Genomic DNA, 19,972 nt, shown 5'->3' with positions numbered 1-19,972 from the left:
CCATCATTGAATAGTCATCAAGTTGGCTCTGAGATAGAGACACCAATTGTGCCTCAATGGGAGGATGGCCTACCAACACCAGATCCCCCAGAATTAAGTATGTATTTCTTGATATTTTTGCCAACAGCTGATTTAAATTCCAAAAAGTGTCTTTTTTTCCTTTTTTTTTTCTTTGAACAATAAAGACATAAACAAATCAAAAAGATAACATCCGGAACTGTACTGCTGTGGCATCCCTGCCTATGATCTTTGAGATCCCTTCCAACCTAAGCCATTCTGTGATGACATCTGAAGACCAAGGTCAACCCCTCTGAAGGACAGATGATCTTGTATTTCAGAACATAAGTTGTTTTAAGGGATTTAAAAGCAACTTCCTTTACAGCCAGCCTATCGAAGTGCCTCTCACCTTTCTCCAAGTTTGTGGTGCTGAAAACATCAAATATAAGACACCAGGCCACTGGTTTCATCCAGTTCTGCACTTGTGGTACATATTTGGTTCCACATTTGGTTCCACTGTTTTGGCATCCAACCCCTGTTTGCTGCTTTGCTTCTTGGGGTACCTTTCTTCTTCTCAGGTACCCAGGGAAGAGTGAAGGTCCTTTATGCCTCTGTAATGGCTTTTACACCTGTGCTTTCCTACCACATCCATGGCAGATGAGAATCACACTGCTCACATGTATAATGCAGAAAGTACACACCACAAAGGGAAGGGAAAAAAAGTGACTTCAAGCTTTTGTGTTCCTCAGGATGGGTAGTTTCTAATTAGAATTTATACCACCAGCCACTTGGACCCACAGGGTAATCTGAAGTCCTAAAAAGAGCAAAGGTATCAATGACTTTTTTTTTTTTTTGGTCTGTGCTGTGTATGGACTCCATCACAGTTCCAGACCCTCCAGATCCTCAAGAGATCCCAAATTACTTTTAACAAACAAATAAACAACCAACAAAAGCTGGATTGTGTTAGTTTTCTATGTTAAAAATTCAGGACCTGACTACCTTCTTTTTCTGGACAAAATCTGTCCACAACTAAATATGGCCTTAATAAAGAACATGGCCTTACATGCAGAAGCCATCTTACTTTTTCTTCCTTGTGCAATCCCCATGCAGCACTGCATGGGTTGACCCACTTCTCCAAATAGTCTGGGCAACATCTACTGTAAGGTGCTGGGTGAGTTTTGCTGGTCTCATATCTGTAGCTTTGGCTGCTCTTCCAGCAGGATGCTTCAGAAGAGTTGATGTTCATCCTCCTGGACAGCGAACGTTTCCCTAAGCATTAGGAAAGGCAAAATAGTTTTCAGAGAATAAGTGGTTTGCCTATGGTTGACTGGAGATGGTGGGCCCAGGAGATAGGCTCGAAGTGTTGGGATCCTGCAGGATGGAAAGCAATGCATTTTACAAGGAAACCCTTGCGAAAAGTACCGTTTGACTTAGCAGAAAGGGGTGCAGGTAACACAGGGAGCCACATGGTGGCAATGTGCTCATTGCAGTGTGGCATTTCGCAGCTCTAACTCCCCCAGGCAACCTGTCAAGTACTTTCACATCTTTTGTGGAGTCCAAACTACAGCCCACCAAGCCTGACGGTCTGCCCGAAGTATATGGTTCTGAACAATCATGCTGAAACACCCAAGATCTGATGTTTCAGCTGACAAACAGCAACTGCATTAGGTGTTAGATAATTTTCACCAATTGGATCTTCCAACAGCACTGCAGTCCTATTAAAAAAAAAAAAAAGTCAACTCACAGCTGAAAATTCCTTGCAAGTAAACAGTAATCTCTAAGTGTTTCATATCATTTGAGATGCACAATTAATTTGCTGTCACTAAATGTTTACCACAGACTCAGCAATTATTTCTACACTAAAGCAATAGTCATTCAAAATTTGATAAGTCTGCTCTTCCTTAAGAATTGCCACATTCTGAAGAATAGCCCCAAACCATTTAAAAGGACTTTTGACGAGAAGATAACTGTATGGAAAAAATCACCCATATCTGAAGCCTACAATTCATTAAACTGACGGTAAAAAAAAAATGCATTTAACTTTATGGTATTGATAATGCTTTTTCCTTGGTTTGGGCTTTGAAAGTAGGGGTGCTCAGTTTTATTTGAGAGAAAACACTATGGGTCTAAGCTAAAATGTCTCTATGTGTCTCGATGCATGCAAATACATGTATGCAAATACAGTAGTGTCCTGCTGTTTTCAACTGGGCATTGCTTTGGAAAAGCCTGATTGGAAGCATTTCAATTAATTCTTAACCAAAAGGGAAAAAAAATGGAGTTTTGTACAGGTTCAGTGAAGTGAAGTGATATTAGACCACATGATGGTTGCTTAAGCCACTGTATCCTACGCCATATTCCCAAAAATCTAGGAGTATAAATGTGATATCTTAAAAGTCACTTGTTGATCTGCAGCAAATCGCTTGCAAATGTCTGTCCATATCCAATATAACATATTATGAGTCACTGTCTCTTGCATGCAAATAAAGCTAGAGTTTTTTAGCAGGCCTCAGAACAGGAATACCCTTTACATTGTATCTCCACAATTATTTGAATATTCAATCCACCTAAATAGGAAGAGGAAAATCCTTTTTATTTTAGTCACTATCAGTGACGTCAGGGTTATCTTTATACCTTTAGATTTAAGACTTCATACTGTTGTATCTCTATTCCTGAAGTACAAGATAGCTCCAAACCTGTACAGCTTAGTCCTCTAATGCACGTGTGAAATTTATAATGGAATTTGTATTTTAGGACAGAGGTAATAGTCTTTTTTTTTTTTGACATAACTGTTATTCAGGAATATAGAAAAAAGAATGGCCACAAATTAATTTCTCTTCTCCTGCATTGCTTGAATGATATTGAAAAGTGCATCAAAATCTGCAAACAAGCAGGAAGCAGAAGAAAAAATGCTCTGGTCAGGTTCTTGCTGCTGGATGAGTGCCTGTCTTAGCAATTACAGCAGTTTTGTGATTCCCAGAAAAATAACCATTATTCTTTCAGAGTACTTAATTCCTAGCTCAACACTTCTTAAAAAAAAAAAAAAAAAAAAAAAAAAAAAAGAAATAAAAAATAAAAAGGGGTGAGGGGGAGGTAAAAAAAAAACCACAAGCAAACAAAACCCAAAACACCATCTTACTGACATTTTAGACAATCTATATTTGTATTTTCTATTGTGCTCTGTAAGCTCATAGAGAACCCACCAATCTCTTTTTTTGAGGGGGGGGGGAGGAAGGAGTTTACAAAGGAATTCGGTGCTATTTGAGCCAAACAGCAGAATCCTGACCATGCTTCCAGTGCGTACAAGCACCCAGGCACGCTCCACGCCATGCAAGAGCCGGTGGCCGAGGACACGGACCACCAGGCCGCTAGTGTCACGGGCTTGACCACCCTGTGGAGGCACACAACGCCTGAAGAACTACAGTGGAAGCTGAGTTTCTTTTGGAGGCGAGCAGCAGGAAGGAGCAGCGTGGGGACGATGCTCCGGCCGCTGCAGCCTCCCCCTTGGGCACAGCGGGATGCACACACACCGCCTCCTGCTACCTGCTCTTCCCAAGGGACCCCAAAACCCCATCCCCAAGCGGCGCACGAGGCGGAACCGCAGGGAGGCGGTGGGGAAGGCCGCACGCCGCCTCCCCTCCGCCAGGGGCACCCCAGGCCGCCGCCGCCGCCGCCTCCCGAGCCCGGCCCGGCCCGACCCGGCCCTGCCCGGCTCCGCAGCCCGCCCACCGCTTCCCCGGGGCCGCGGGGGCCCGCGCCGCCTTCCCCCGGCCGCCTTTATAGGGCCAGGGGCAGCGGGGGGCCGCCGGGGCGTGCTGCGGTGAGTGGCGGCCGCTGGGAGCTGGGTTCGCCTCGGAGCGGGGGGAGCACGGTGGTGGCGGCCTGGGAGGGAGAAGAAGGCACGGAGCGGGCCGCGGAGGGGTCCCCGGGTGGGAACCGGTTGGGTACCGGGTCGGCACCGGGTCTACACGGCCTTCGAAGGCCCCGGGCTTGGCCCGGTTCGGCCGCTGCGGCTCCGTCGGAAGGGGACGGGCGGCGGAGCGGCGGCGGGCGCGGGGCTCGCATCCCCCGGCGGGACCTGGCGGTGCGCCCCGCTGCAGGCGCGCCTGGCCTTTCCTCGTCAGAGCGAGCGGGAGCCGCGGGGAAACGGGGCTACCTCAATCGCCGCCTGATTCCTACGTGCCTAAAGCTGCAGGGCTGCTCCGCCTGCTTCGGAGCTGGCGGTCTGGCTACTGAAAAGTGCGTTTCTGTGGTGGCGAGGAGCGCACACCACAGCCTGTCACGGCCCAGACCTGGTGTAACTCTGTCGCACGTGGTGCTGGCCTGCGATGACCTTGAGGGAGTAGAATTACGGCCTGCCTTCACTGAAAGGAGCGGTGCTGCCTCGTGGTCTTATTTGCTTAGCGTGTGGAGAAGTCATCTGTGCGGAATGCATCCGGGGCTGTGGGTGGAAGACTGCAGGACCAGTTAAGCTTACTGATACTTCTGTGTTTCCAGGTTTGAGGTTTGGATTTGCTTTAGAAGTAACAGAGCAGTTGTTACCTCACAATACCTATACGCAATTTTGAATCCGATAGTGTTGTTACAAAGAGGACTTCCCTGGAGAGGAGGTATGTACATGTCAAAACTACTGTCATTAGACTAAGTTGCAAGTCTTCTGAAAGTGCCAGTGTGCTCTTAAGGATCAGGAGAGTAAAACTGCTTGACTCTTGAAACTTCTACACTTTTATATGCATCTTTGTTTTTCCTCTTGCTGAGAAGCTTTTGGTGGGTATCTGTGGGTGATTTGGCATGTGCTCACTTTGGGGGCTGGCACAAGCTGATAAGCACTCGGTATGATGCAAGCGGTATGCATGTTACTGAAGGCAGGCAATTGTTGCTCTCTGTGAAGTCCATTCATTCAGAGGCCGTCTTGAAGATTGTTCTTTCTTCTGTTCCTTCTAAATGAGAAGCAAAACTGCAGAGTGCTACATGAACGCTAGTGAGGTGTACAGGATAGTGAGGGGTAACATGGTCCAGGTGCCTCTTCTGATTCTGTAATAACATCAAGCTTACTGTGTTGTTAGCAGTGAAACGGTTCAAACCTGTAATGGCAATTCAGAAATAGCAAGCATTAGTGTAATTTATTAAAAGACTACTGTTGTTTTTTTAACCTATTTTACTGATTCATGCAACATACCTAAACAGGTCAGGCGTGAAATTGACTGACAGTATTTGGCCTACTGTTTTCTTGAAGCTCGTGAATAATAACCTTGTTCAGAGATGGGCTTTCTTAAAGCTTTGCTTGTATGCAGGCCTGTGCCTGCTTGTAAGCAAGTGCCTGTGCTTGTAACATAAAAGTTGTAAAAAGAATGTGGTTCATAGACTCTCTTCTTAGTATTCTTCCAATGTGACCTACTGGAAGTTATGTTTCCAGTTCATATTACTCAAAAATATGTTTTGGGAGGCAGCAGGCTTCAAAAGAAGGATTGCAGTGGGTATAAGAATAGAAAATACTGTTCCCTGATTTACTCTGCTTGAAAACAAGCTTCAGAGCCAATGAGGCACTGATTCATGTGTGAGGTTTTTTAAGACCCGTGCAGCTTTTTTGACAGCACTGCCAGCCAAGTGTCTAGCTCAGCAACATGGTTCTGAGACAGTGGGAGCTCTTTGGCTCAGTGTTCTTACTCCAAATTACTCCAAATGAGCAAGCTTGTCTTAACAGCTCACCCCATGAAATTACCTCGCTGCAAACTTGAAAACAGAATTCTTTTGAATGTTTTATTTGAAACCGTTGCCTTTGTATTTCTGCTTTCCAGCTGCCTTCCTAAAAGATGAGGTATATTTCTTATTTTACTTTATAATATGCTGCTGTGTAGGGACTTGCACTAGGAACATGACAGCCAGACACAATTCTAAGTGTTTGTACTCATTTTTTTTCTATTCGTATCTTCTCAAAGCCACATAGAAATACTTAATGTGCCTGTATCCTGTGTGATGACGAATATAATTTTCTGGGCTTGTGTTCACCATGAGGAGAACAGTTCTTTATTTTGTTTTATAGGTGGGAAGCTGAGACAGAGGGGGAAATATTCCTGCCAGCTAGCCTTGCACACCTGTTGGAGACGCTGTTTCTGTAATCAATAGAAAGGTAATATTCAACAGTGTTCCCTGGAGGTACTCTTTAGTCTTCCTGGACCTCTCACATGAAATCAGAGACTGGAAAGCTCAGATAAACTGAAGCTATGCAGTAATACTTCAGAGGGTTTGCCTAATGTGTCAGAACTAGTCAAAACACAGGTATGTTGCATCTCAGTTTAGTTCTGGGGTCAAGTATTTTCTGTTACTAGCTGCTTTGAAACAAGTTGAATGGAAGTGAAAGCATACATGTGATGTTTTTGCCTGTCAGTTATTGTTGTAAATTGTGTATGCTTTGTCCTCTTTTCCCTCAGGAGGAAAATACATTGACATCTTCCAGGAAACAGGAGACTTTTCATTCTGTAGTAACCAATAAACAAGTGTGAAGCATGAGGATCAACTCTGCTCTTCAGGCTGCTATTGACCTCACAGCAGGAGCTGCAGGTAATGCTTAATTGTACTAAACTTCCGAGGGACAATTTTAATACCTTGAATTGTTTAAAAGCGAATTCCCATGGCTTAGAGAACTGGGGAAAATATCACTTCCTGTATCTTAAGGATACGGGGGTGAAGCAGGTGACCTCAGCCAGTGGAAGTAGTTGCAATGTCTCACTGATACTGCCATACTGGTAATTTATACGGCCAAGGGATGAATGAGTTCTTAATTGCCAGGGCAAAGGGGTCTTCCTGAGATTCTAAGCTTCATTTCAAGGGGAAGGAGGAGGGTTGAAAAAGCTATGTGGAAGCACTAGCAAAGCTTTTGTCTTGAGGGCAGGCTTAGTTATGGAGGTACTACTTATAGTTTGTCATAGAAGCTTACGTGATGTCCAGAAGAGATTAAACGTTGGGATGGAACAGTTAATTTGCCAACATTTGTACTGAAAAGGTTGCAGGAGGGGTTCATCTAATGTACTGTTGTAACAGGTTTAAACAAATTGATCTTTTTTTTTCTTGCCCTTAAAATAGCTGTTACAGTCAGTCCTTTTATGACAGTGTTCGTGGTGTTAAGTGCATTCAAGGCTAGTTATCGGAGGTCATTTGTCAGAGTGGAATTAACCTTAGTGCAGTGAGAAAGCGAAGGGTGGCAGGCAATACAAATCCAGTGTGGCACCTTCGTAAAGCATTTGGTCTTCCAGCATATTTTGCCGAATGAATGCTTGCTTTGTTAGCTGTGGCGCAATGCCATTGACTAGACAACACCCTGCATCCCTGCGAGGAAAGAAGTGTTTCTGCTGTTATTTCTTCATTCCCTCAAGAAAATCTATTTCTGTTAATCTGTTCATCCCCATTTTTTGGAGGGTGAGGAAAGGTCTTTTTAAAAAAAGAAAAAGTAGCTAATATCTGCTCTGTTTTGCAAAGTAACAGCTTAACGCTTGAGCAGTTCCTGACCGTTTTGCTGGTGTTCCTTGGTTCTTAAATGGGAGATGTGATTACTTTCCCTCTCAGTACATCAGTTTAGGAATGCTGTTCTTAGCATCCAGGGCAGTGGAGAAGTCTGACTTTCTGAGTTGAAGCCTTAGTGTCCTTTCTTGGCTACTGCAAGAGCTGAAAACTAGCTTAGAAATCCATTGCTTGGTGATACTCATTCAGGTAAACTGCATGCAGATTTGCCTGTTTTTTTTGGCAGTAGAGACTCTCTAATCTTAAAACTTACTGTGCCATTTTCTCTTCTGATATAGTTCCCCTTACTTCAAATAGGGTGGAGAAATTCAGACCTTTTTCAGCGTGACTTCATTGTTCCCAAACCATTGTTCTTGTTCTTTGGTTTTCTTTGCTACTTCTGTTGTAATCAGTGGTTTTACTGTTCCTGTAGTATTTACACATACTTGTTCCATATTGGTTATGTTTATTGGTAGTGCCTGGTGCTGTGTTATTCTTGTGTCTCCGTGCCCTTTAGGAAGTGTATACAACTACGCAAACAGCTTGTTCCTCAGCACGTGCATAACCTGGTTTTACCTTCCTCTCCAGATACAGTCTCGATGAGCCGCTAAGTAATGCCATATTGGGACAAGTAAATTCTGACCAAGAATAAATAAGTCATTTACCTGCCTGTGGGTCGTAGTCCTTTGCCTAGGATCTTAGCAACCTCTGATCGCTTCTTTAAACAGGACTCTTTCCCACCACGCTAGCGTTACTGTTAGAACTACGCTTGTCCAAACTTTCAAGCAGGGTTGTTTCTGGCTTGTTTAGTGTTATAGAATTTCTACTTCTGTCTGGAAGAATTTTTCCCCGTAATGTTTGAGATACTAACCAGGACTTTTGGTTTTTACCTTGAGGCTTACAAAGTTGGTTGCTGTACTTTACTAAGCTTCTTGTGCCCCCTCTAGAGGTGCTGTAAGAAGAGCACTTGTTCTTTTTAGAACGGCTCTTCAATCAACTCCCAATTTTCTTGAGCTTTGGATGCCCAAGGCCATTACTGCTTGTCTTGCACTTCTTCCAAACAGCCATTATTTTACTACATGAGATATTTTAGGTCTGCCTTTACACAGGAACCTAACGCTTGTTCTGAAGGTTCCTATCTACCTGACTTCCCTGGAAGTAGCATTCGCTGTGTCTTTACAGAGCTCTCCTCTGTTTTTCATCTGAGGCTTACGTGACCATTACTGCCCTGAGCCAGCTACATCTCTCCTCATTATTCCTTCCAGAGCAAGTAGCTCTTCATGCCTTCTTGTATGACTTGCTTTTAAACTTTTAATGATCCATCTTGTTGAGAATCAAGTTTTATGGGAGCTAGGTTCCTGAAATTCTTTTTGAAGACCTGAAGTATCTCTTTGCCCAGTAACAACAAATGCGTTTGCTACAAGTAAAATCAAATAAGAATCACTGTGGTTAAACAAGCATTGCTTAACTCTTCATCTTAGAAGAAAGTTAACTAATCTTAATTGGATACATACATTTCTTTGTATTTCTTTTTTTTTTTTTTTTTACATTATCTGGATTTACAGATAGTTATTTCTGTTACATAAATGAAAAAACAGTATCCTGTTATCTTGTCCTCTTCAAGGCATTTGCATGCCTACAGTGTGTTGTTGAAAGATCAGTTTTAGGATAGTTCTTTTTTTAAAAACAAAACTATACAACACTCACCTGTCGTATGCTTCTTCTTAGGTATTAGTTCCCAACAGATTGCTGTCAGTGTACGCTGATATTTCTTACAGAAATAGTGTATCTAACTCTTTCTGCAAACCACTGAATTGAGTTAGATTTCATGGAAGAGTATTACACTGTGGGCAAAGAGGTTATTGACAACACCAATAGAAGTATCTCACAGGTTTTTAGGGTATTGACCTTGCAATTCCGTTTGGAAAAGATAACGGGTTACGAAATTCTGTCCTCTTGCCCTTTTAAACTTCTCCTATGCTGTTCCAGTATGTGGGGATAAGTGTAAATAAGAGTCATTCAGACTATTGAAGTGAAGGATTTGTATCTGTGGTTATCAATTTATAATGTGTTATCAGTTTTAGCACTCTCTCAGCGGTGTTCCTCTTGTCCTGGACGTGTCTCTCACCTGATTACAAATCATTCAGTTCTGTTATTGCTGGATCGTAGAACTGAAGGGTATCACCACTGCATTAACGAGCAAGTGAAAACATGATTTAACTCATCACAAATGACGTGATTGCCAAGGAATACCTCTAATTGAGTACTCATAAGTGAACTGATTAATTTGAGTTCTCACTTTTATTAAGGTGAAGAAATGCTTAATGAAAATCTAGCTCTTACTGCTTTTACACACGATTTTTTTTCCTTTGGGCAACCGAAGTCACCACTGACAATAGATGCTATTGTGCTGAATTTAGCGCAGTTCTCTTTTCCTGCAGAGAATTGATTCGTCTTTGCTTTCCGCATGGCTTTCCTAATATTAATGTTTGTGTATAGACCCTTCAGTTGTGATAACTTTCAGTCATCCTCTTAACTCCCACTGCCTGCACAGGTGGAACAGCATGTGTGGTGACTGGCCAGCCCTTCGACACAGCGAAGGTGAAGATGCAGACGTTCCCTGACATGTACAAAGGGATTGTCGACTGCTTTGTGAAAACCTACAAACAAGTGGGGTTTCGAGGCTTCTACAAGGGGACCTCGCCAGCACTGGTAGCCAACATCGCAGAGAACTCCGTCCTGTTCATGTGCTACGGGTTCTGCCAACAAATTGTGAGAAAAATTGTTGGAGTAGACAGGAAAACAAAGCTCAGGTTAGTAACCAAAATCTCTTTTGTGTTTAAAACAAATGGGGGTTGGGGGGGGGGGGGGGAATCATGCAACTGCTACTAGTAAATACTCCCCAGGTGCAGTCGGTGTCCCAGGCCCCTCTCCACCAATATGCAGTGTGGTATGTTTTGGAATATGGATCTTCGTGCTAGGATGTGGCCAGCTAGTTGTCACTGCAGTTGGCTGGTTTAAATGGTCACAACTTAATTGAAATGCTGAAGACCTGCAGCACTTTACCAGAGGGACTGAGTTGCCTAGGTTGTCCTGCCTTTGTAGGGTAGGGAATGGTCCCTCTTACAGGGATGTGTACTAAGAGGAAAGGAGGCTGCTTTTTGTATTGTTTGTTTTCTTTGAGTTTCAAAGGCTCAAACATAATGATCTTTAGACCGGAGGATCCCTTCAGCACAGCGTGTTGTCCACAGCACTGGCAATTGGTTTCTTAAGGAAGCAGAAAATCCCTAACTTAGGTTACAGGCCCATTATCTCTTCCTACCCACTGAGATGTAGGAGGTGGGCATACGGACAGCTGCTTTTCTTAACCATCCCTTGTGGGCCCTGTGGGAAGTAGCCCACAGACTTGGAGAGCTCCTAGGATCTTCTCTTGAGACGCCCTAATGGAGAGACAGCATTAGGGTGGAAGTAGTGCAGAAAACCTTCAAGTAACATATTTCAGTGTGCTGTTCCACATCTTCAGAGTACGTACAGAATTAAAGTGTAACTTGAAATTGTGGCAATTGCAGGTGTCTCTGACATTCTGACATACACCCCTTGTTACCTTGGCCAGGTGCTGGCGTTTGTCACATCCCGGGTGGCTGTGTAGTGTGTTGTTGACTGGAGAACAAATAGTACGATCGCAACTCTGCCTGGGGCTGTTTTAGGACAAAACACTAAAGGATTTAAGTTTGTTTGAAAGATGTTTCCCTTGGTGCTGCTGTCTTCATCTGGACTGTTTTGGGGGCACCTTATGAGGCACATCTATAAGAGAATTGAGTTGACATGGCTTGCAGTCATGACCTGAGTACGTGTGGTCTGTCTAAGACATCACCGCCCGTTCTCATTTTGGAAGAGCCAAAAAACACTTGTAGTATGCTGTAGAGAAGGGAGAAAAATGAGGTGGCTATCCTCCAGATGTGGCAAGAACTATCACTACCTTCATTGCCTCTGCTGTTTTAAAAACCGTTGTGCTGTATGACCCCAAAGCAGAAAGGTGTGAAGCCGCAAACTGAGGTGAACCTCACCATTTTCATTATCATTATCTAAGCAATTGCTACATTAGCCTGGTTTTGCTTTTGGTTACATTTCCAGTAATGTGTTCAAATGAATTTGGCTTGGAAATAGGTCTGTCTCCTTGTGTTTAGGGTCAGCGTGTGAAGCCTTACAAAACAGTTCCAAGGACAGTTGCAAAACAACAGTTTTTCCAGTTGAAGGAATAAATGCCACTGGTGCGCAAGTCAAAAAGAAAACAAATAGGAAGAAAAGTGCTAAATTCCACTTCTTTTGATGTCCATTTAATCCAATCAAACTGATTTCATTCCATGCCAAAGTCTAACCTGAGACCACCCAAAGGACAGGGAAGTGCTAAATTCCTTTTCTTTTAATGCCCATTTAGCCCAACCAAACTGATCTCATCCCATGCCAAAGTCTAAACTGAGCGGACTATTATCCTTGTTCACCTCAATTTGACTTCTTCAGTACGTGACTGGCCATCTTAAGCAGATTACTTTCTTTGAAAAACAGGATAAATGCCTTTATAGATGAAGCAGCAGTGCTAAGAGTGGACGATTCTTGCTCCCATGCTGCGTGGTCAAAACTTTCCCACCCAGAAAAATACTGAATTACTCACTTGAGTTGAGAGGGAACTTGAACAGGATTCAAGGCTCATCACTTGTGCAATGAGGTTTGATACATTAAAGACCAAAGCCTAAACGGCAGGCCTAGTTAAACTGTTGGATGTACAATTAAATATCAAGACAGGCAAAAGTAGAAGAGATTTGTATTATGGTGAAGTCTAGTTCTAGGTCTCTACGTCTGTCAGAACTCTCTAAGTCTGATAGCATCTGGTTTTTTTTCTCCTTGAAGGAGAAAAGATTCTGTGTACCCTCCAGCACATAGCTGGAAGGCACCTTTCCCATACTTTGTTACCCCAATTCCTCAGTGTGTAACCTTATTACCTTGCTCATCACTTAACGACTGCAGGTCTCAGCCATATACTGTATTTTTAACTCTGCCTTACTCTGTCTTGAGTTTTAGTGCATCTCAGATCCCGGTTACACCAAGCTGTGTGTGCTGCAGGAAGATTGTGTAATCGGTGTTGCCATTTCGTATTTACTCAGTTGCTGCTCTACAGACGGCTATTGATTTCTTCCAGCTTGACAGTTCTTTCACTGCAGTATCCGAACATGACACAAGGCTTGTTTCGTGTCACCACTTAAGTTTCATGGTGCTGCTGCGAGGTGAAAAGTTGTAGGTTTAATCTCTGCTGTAGGTGTGTGTTTGCAATATGTGTAAGGTCACCACAGAAAGCCCCAGTTTGTAATGCTGAGGGTTAACGCAGATCACACTGCTGTCTTGTTCAGGGGTGTCATCTGTGTCTGCACTATCTCCAGTTCACGTGGCTGCATTCATGGCACACGTCTAATAGTGGTGAATTACAGTGGTCCAGTGTGCCTTAGTCTCAGACTCCTACCACCTCCCACTGAAAACCTTTGTTATTACTCCTAAGGTGCGCTTGAGAAGAGTGTGAACTACATCAGGCAATTATTGCTCTTTGCAGTAGTAATTGGTCCCCCAAAACAAAAGTGTATGGAAGCTTTTATAAAGCTACGAAGGGGAAGGTTTGTTTGTGTTTGTTCTGCTGCAATCGGTAACACAGCAAAAAAAAAAAAAAAAAGGGTAAAGGTTGCAGTACGTATATTTTTGGGTGTCAAAAGGATGCGTATGAGTTGAACGTGAAATGGGATGAGCTATGTCCTTCATCTCCCTGGTTCAAGGAGCTGCCCTTCCTCTTGAGAGCCTTTCCCCTAGGACTGTCCTTTGGTTTGATAATTCTTGTGGTACAGGTTCAAGAAGCTGATCGCTGGTGCAGCGGCCCTGCTGCGCCGAAGGCCAGTGCCCAAATACCCTCTGCAGTTTCTCTCTTGCAGTGATCTGCAGAACGCCGCTGCAGGCTCCTTCGCCTCCGCCTTCGCCACCCTGGTCCTCTGCCCCACAGAGCTGGTGAAGTGCCGGCTGCAGGCCATGCATGAAATGCAGCTGTCAGGAAAGATAGTGCAGGGGCACAAGTAAGTATAGTTCCTGTCCCTTACCTCTGAATCCCTTGCATGTGTTTCTATTATTTTTTAATTCTGTGCTGGCTCAGCAGTGCCACACTTGTTGTTAGCCAGAGAAGAGCCGTGATGGGGCACATGCCTGGAGAGCCCTCAGGCACTAATAAAAGTGGATGCCAGTGACAGACAGGCTCAGGCAGGATCTTGTTCAGATTTTCGCTTGAGTCCTGCTCTCTACACACTGGTCTAACTCTGAATTGTAGCCCAGTAGCTCGTTGTTCTGTAACCTTCGCTGTTGAGCATCACTAACTGGATCAACCTCTCTACCAGCACAGTTTGGTCAGTAGTGAAGAGTGTTATCCAAAAGGATGGTCCCCTTGGATTTTACCGTGGCCTGTCAAGCACTTTGCTGCGGGAAGTCCCAGGATATTTCTTCTTCTTTGGAGGGTATGAACTGAGCCGGACGTTCTTTGCCTCTGGGAGATCAAAAGATGAATTAGGTACGGTGCCCTTCTTCCAGGTGGATTCTAGCGGACTGTAATGGTGTACATGAGGGAGGGGGGCACATTCCCTTGAAGCTATGCTGATGATGTGCAGCAGATGTAAAACACATTTAAAACAAAAGGAACTGGGCGTACAGAATACAAAGATCTGCACTTTGTATATACACAGTAATTAATTAGAGGTCATCACTTTCTAATGGAGCAGGATATATTGTAAACAGAAAACAAATACAGTGAGCTAGCAGTAGCATTACAAAACTCATTAAATATCTGACGTTGCAGTAACATCTCTGAACTATTTCAGCAGCTGTTTGGAGCGATATTTGAGTCTTTATCACCTTGAACGGTGTACGAATGCATGCTGACCGTTAGATGTCATTATAATGATAAGAGAACACTGAGGCTGAAAATTAGACCTTTTAAAAAGGAGGAGATGCCAGAACAAAGATCGCTTGTCTCCTTCTGAAAGACTGAACAATGCTACTTTGTCTTGCTGGGAGTTAGTATGTCAGCTGCGTGTATTCTAAACTCTTGTTCTTGCAAAACATCTATAAAAATCTGAACTGAAACACAAAATGAAAAACACATCATGAAAAATGAACGATCGCAAATTTCACTGTAACAAAAAAAATCACCCTGATCACTGTAGCATTGATCAGCATCACTGTAACATTACTCTAAACTGTTTCATAATTAGCACTGGGAAGTGGTTATAAGTGTGAAAGGGGTAGAGTTAATTTAGTTAACGCAGTCAAAATATAGCTCTGAGTTGTGCTTTCTTAGTATGGCCAATAAACTACAGGGCACTCCTTATAACCTTTGAGCTTTTGGCTAGACCTGCAACTTAGCAGTGGCTTAAAATTAACTTAAAGTTTGTGGGGAAGCAGAAATTACTCTTTTGTCATAAGCAAGTCCCTCTGCCTTCTCTTTGACTTCTGCAGGAATAACATGATATTTATGTTGGTGAATGGTTTGTGGTGTGCCTAAAATCCTGTTTCTTAATCTTAGGTCCCATTCCCTTGCTGCTAAGTGGAGGTTTTGGAGGCAGCTGTCTGTGGATCGCTGTGTATCCCGTGGACTGTGTTAAATCTAGAATTCAGGTTCTCTCCATGGCTGGGAAGCAGACGGGCTTTATGGGAACATTTGTAACTGTTGTGAGAACTGAAGGTGAGGATGCAGGATAGCAAGTGAATCTGATGGGCTCCAGGTCCAAACCCATTTCCTCTGGTACCAAGAACTGCTTAAGAAATCTTGTCCATTGATGGTGTGTTAGAGACTGACAGACAATAGAAATAGTGATGACACTTGTAGTTTGGAAGTCTTGGAATCCAGAAACTGAGACATGCTGCATTGTGCCGTATCTTTTGGTTCAGGAGACATCACTTAAGGCTAACAAAAGCTTAGTAAGCATTAAAAGCAGACAAACGAATGAATTCCATTACCTGTGACCAAACCTATACACGAACATTGAAGGAACCAGTAAAGTTTGGTAGAGAATTTCTCTTTGACTCATTGCTGTCAGCCATATACCAGCTTCTAGAGGTAAATTAGTAAATGAGTCTTACCTAGACTGGCAACTTGGAGCTTCTACCTAAGCATCTCCTCTGGAAAAGGCCTGTACCAGGCACTTCAGGAGATGGTGTAAGAACACAAATGGCAGCAGGTACAACTCCTGGCCCTGTTATGGGGGAAGCTAATTGTCGGAGAAGGAGTTTGACTTGGACACAACTATTCTGGAGTTCTGTCCCTTCTGTCCCTTCGTTCTGCCAGTTGTAGTACAGCTGCTGTGAGCTGTATCCTCTGGTGAGCAAGGTAGCCTTCTGAAGACCCTGTCATGCCTGAGATAACTTCAGGTGCTTATTAGAAGCTTAAAAGACTAAACTCAGCCTGCAACTCTAGATACTCCTCTATCTATATCCAGTAGCACTCGGGTTAGCTGCTCCAGCAGAGGGTTCAGCTGTGTGCGTGCATCTGCCCCTCTCAGCAGCAGCACTGCCTCATCAATAGCCTTCAAAGATGAAAGAAGAGCGTTCGGTGCTGATGGGCATTTTAATAAATTGCTAACCAGGTCTGATTTAATTTCCAGGTGTGCTTGCCTTGTATTCTGGACTGAAGCCAACTATGATCCGTGCATTCCTGGCCAACGGGGCGCTGTTCCTGGCCTATGAGTACAGCCGGAAACTTATGATGAAACAAGTAGATTCCTACTGACACCTTCTAGCAAACGGAGAACAACCTTTTAAATGATCAAAAACCTCTAGATCACATCGTGGTCTGAGCAGTGCCAGATCAGTGACCTAATTTTAAGAACTCATTTCCAGTTTAGGATTTGTAATCTTCTAAATTCAAGTGATTTTTATAGAGATGTGTACATGCTTCTTGAATTGGACCAGCAGGATCATCTCCAGCTTGCAGATTCTGCACTGGGTTTGTTGCATGTCAGAAATGTCTTTTCCTGCCTGTAATGGTGCTAAAAAGACACCTTAACATGTTGGTTTTAATGGTACATGCAGAAAGGGCTGTGACTTGTTCAGGCTCCTTTTCTAGCTCCCTTTTGCCCTGTGACTGTCCAGGAGCAGTGCAGTTGGTGTCTGACTGCATACTCTGGCCTTGTGACTGGGCCTAGAGAAGTAGGAAGTGTTCACCTGCTTGACCTAGAGCTGAGATATGCCCCTATTTGAGATAAAGAAACAAAGTAACTGGTTTTAAGGAGTTCATTTGTAACAATTGTTCTCTAAATCCTTCCAAGAAGTGCTGGAGTACGTTAAACACTTAATGTAAGAGGAACTGCTGGAAATAGCTGCTGCTTCCAAGTATAAAGCTGTAACTTGCAGGCTCCTGGTCAGGTCACCTTTGTGGGGCTGAGTCTGTGCTTGAAGGACAGGAAGCTGAAGAAGAACAGAAAGCTACAGCTGAGTTCTTGAAGACAACTGACACCACAGTCTCTGGGGTGTAGAACTGACTTGGGCTGGAGTCCTGCCACATGTGCCACGTGCTGGGTCTCTTCAGCTGAGTGGAAACTGCTCATGTGAATGGACTGTTCATATTACCGTCAGGCCTGGAGGGCATGCCTGCTTCTTCGTGTTACTTGATTCAACATGCGGCATAAGGCCAGTTAGTATAAGCCAAAAATGATATCGTAACACCTATTTTTCTAGCTGCTCCCTGCATTCTTGAAGTATAACTTTCATATAAGCATGCTCTGCCTTGTAAGCAGCAGCCTAGTCCCAGTCCTGGGAGAAGAAAAAGCAAGTCTCAAAAGAACATTCATAAATAAGACCTGGAATTGTACAGAGGGATGCTGTCTATGTGGTGTAGCATATCTGCCCTTGGGGAGGGCACAGACAAGCTACCCTCAGGGTTAGCAGAGCTCTTTAACCCACCAACATCAGAGCTACACAAAAATTAGCAACTTAAGTTACAGTTGCTGTGACACGTCACAGCTGAAACAGCTCAGTTTGGTATGTTACAGCTTGTTTCATAACCCCAGGCAGAGGGAAAAGCTTTAGGTGGATGAAAACGTCTCAGTAGCTACTGCCTCTTGGAGGGGAGCCAGAGTAACCTTAAACTGGCTACTCCACTTCATGGCTATAGCCTGTTTCAAGGAAAGAAAAAGGTGTTTGCTGCAGTTCCCTAAACCCTTCTTGCTTTGTGAGTCTTCATGTGCAGCACAGACTCCTCATGCACATGTGAAAGAGGCAGGTAAAAGCAGCGCACAGCCAGAGAGTCTTCGGTGCCTGTTGTGCTGACTTACCTTGACTGCCTGGTACACTAAGGACAGTAGCACTGTGAATAACCCGTTCTTTAAAAAGGAGTTTATGCCAAATGTTTAAATAATTCAGGTAGCAGAGTAGGACTTCAAAAGTCCTCAGCCTTCCCCTTCCTAAAGGGATCTACCCAAGAGATATACTGCATTTCTGTGTGGTTACAATAGTTATGAGAAGTTAAGAACAGAAGTCATAGCATGGGAATACTGAAATCTATTTCTTAGATTTCTTTGGTCTTTGCTTTCATTTTTTAAAGCTCAGTTGCAATTTTTAATACTGAAGTTAAGGCTTCAAGAGAAGCAGGATTTTTTAGACCCACCTACAGCAAGAAGCTGGTGGCAGAAGCAGGCATGCGTTTTGAGAGTTTACCTTTCAGAGTCAAACTAAGCAGTAATTTTTATAGGTACAGTTACCTAAGCTGTACACACATATCAATTGTTCACCTAAGAACTTTGTAATGTTGGTACAGAAATTCACTGGAATAAAGTTTGATTCAGCTGACTACCTGACTGTTGTTCGTGCAATAACACCAAACTTACCTAACTGCAGAGCAGAGGGTGGAATTGGTGTCACCACCCCTCTGAAGAAAAAGGGGTTTCAGGAACCCTTACTGATTCTATAAGTCCCTCCTACTTGCAGTGAGAGCTACAGCAAGGTGCTGTGAAGCAACTGTAGACTTGGCATATTTTAACATACAAGTACTCTATTACAGAAGAGCCCTAGTTCAGCCCTTGGTCTGTTGCTTTGTTAGTATGAAAGTCAGTTCTAATATTAGGGTTTACCTCAAGGCCCTAGACTGTTGATTAATGTGCTGTGCTGTAAGAGTAAGGTTCCTGCCAGAAGAACGCTGAGAACAGGCACGGGTGACCTCAGGTCCAGGGGTGAAGGATGAGCACCCAATACCCTGAGGCCAGAGGTTAGTTGCTGAATTTGCTGCAGCAGTACTGTTAGCAGTGGTTGAAAAGGGGGTGTTGGACTTCTGACACACAATGCAACAACTCTTGTACAGCTATTTTGCTTATTTCTCCCCTCTCCCCCAGCTGAAGTACGCAGTTAAGTAAAACACCCTGCTCTTTTTGCTGTTACAGCCTTTACTCTTGCCACATAACCTGAGTAGCTTGCTTCACAGCAGGAAGAAGGGGAACCTTAACTGCCCCGCAGCCGCTCAGAAAGGGCAGCCCAGGGCAGCGCTACCCAGTTGCCAGAGCTAAGCTAAAAGGAACTTGGTCAGCAGACACCGCTAGCGGCAATAAAGTGGCATCATATTCCAGCTCCAAGTACGCTCGGTCTAGACAAAGGCCTTACCAGCACTCTTCTCAGTCGCCCTCTAGCGACTCAGCTTCGGTCTCACTCCTATAACAAAGGGACATCTCTTCCTTTTCCTCTAGCCAGTAGCAGCACTGCCGGGGTTGCCTTAACTTCACTGCCACCCGTGAGCCTCGAGAGGCAGTTCCAAGACCGTGTTCCTAAGCTTAATGTGCAATGCCTGCTTTAGTAGGGTTCTTACAGCCTCTGAAAGAAGACTGCAACTCGTGGGTCCCCCAAAGCACCACCCCCAAACGTGCCCGAGAGCATTGTCCAGATGCTTCTTGAACTCCAGCAGCTCAGTGCCATGACCACTGCCCTAGGGAGCCTGTTCCAGTGCCTAACACCCAGCTTTTTTTTTTAAATTTATTAAAACTTCAAGCCAGATAGTACTTACTTTTTTAGACTGACAGTTCACTAAGCTTAATTTAACACAGCTAGACAGATGGTTCAGCCGCAGAGCGTGTATACACCACCATAAGACATCCAACTGAGGCAAAGCTTCCTGTTTTCCTTAAATTAGGTCGACCACCTTGTTCAGGACAGCCCTCCCTTAAGCAGTTTGGCCTCTATCACTGCCTCGCAGCCTATTTTCTAGCCACTGGATGTTTATGGGTTACAGAAAGAACTGGTGGACAAGTGCACCTCATAGTCAGCCGTGAGCCTCGGTTAAGCATGTGAAAGGTAAAGAATCTCTGCCTCCTTTGCTAACGGGGTATGAGCAATAGAAGTTCGGAATTTTGTTAGTCCCCTGCCTCTCGTGGTTCTTAACAATTAAGAGTTAATTAACACAACCAAGAAACTAACCTCA

At 44.0% G+C, this 19,972-nt stretch overlaps 1 protein-coding gene across 1 annotated transcript; it reads left to right on the top strand.

Annotated features, from left to right (window-relative positions):
• The first annotated feature begins 3,689 nt into the window (after nt 1-3,689).
• Nucleotides 3,690-18,360, top strand: SLC25A15 (solute carrier family 25 member 15). The gene is made up of 9 exons (XM_035542470.2): nt 3,690-3,814; nt 4,492-4,604; nt 6,038-6,124; nt 6,426-6,555; nt 10,046-10,304; nt 13,464-13,601; nt 13,917-14,086; nt 15,098-15,256; nt 16,176-18,360. Exons 4-9 carry the CDS (start codon nt 6,501-6,503, stop codon nt 16,298-16,300), a joined length of 906 nt encoding a protein of 301 aa, XP_035398363.1. The 5' UTR covers nt 3,690-3,814; nt 4,492-4,604; nt 6,038-6,124; nt 6,426-6,500; the 3' UTR covers nt 16,301-18,360.
• The last annotated feature ends 1,612 nt before the right edge of the window (nt 18,361-19,972 follow it).

The sequence above is a fragment of the Cygnus atratus genome, chromosome 1 (assembly GCF_013377495.2).
Source record: "Cygnus atratus isolate AKBS03 ecotype Queensland, Australia chromosome 1, CAtr_DNAZoo_HiC_assembly, whole genome shotgun sequence".
NCBI classification, from domain to species: Eukaryota; Metazoa; Chordata; class Aves; order Anseriformes; family Anatidae; genus Cygnus; species Cygnus atratus.
The sequence above is the reverse complement of the archived record's forward strand: the minus strand, read 5'-3'. Positions and strand labels throughout refer to the sequence as shown.

Excerpts from the sequence above, each read along its gene's own strand:
- SLC25A15 (XM_035542470.2), top strand. The coding sequence starts at position 6,501 with ATGAGGATCAACTCTGCTCTTCAGGCTGCTATTGACCTCACAGCAGGA. Across the intron at positions 10,305-13,463 it reads GACAGGAAAACAAAGCTCAG|TGATCTGCAGAACGCCGCTG; the intron begins GTTAGTAACCAA and ends TCTCTCTTGCAG. Across the intron at positions 13,602-13,916 it reads AAGATAGTGCAGGGGCACAA|CACAGTTTGGTCAGTAGTGA; the intron begins GTAAGTATAGTT and ends CCTCTCTACCAG.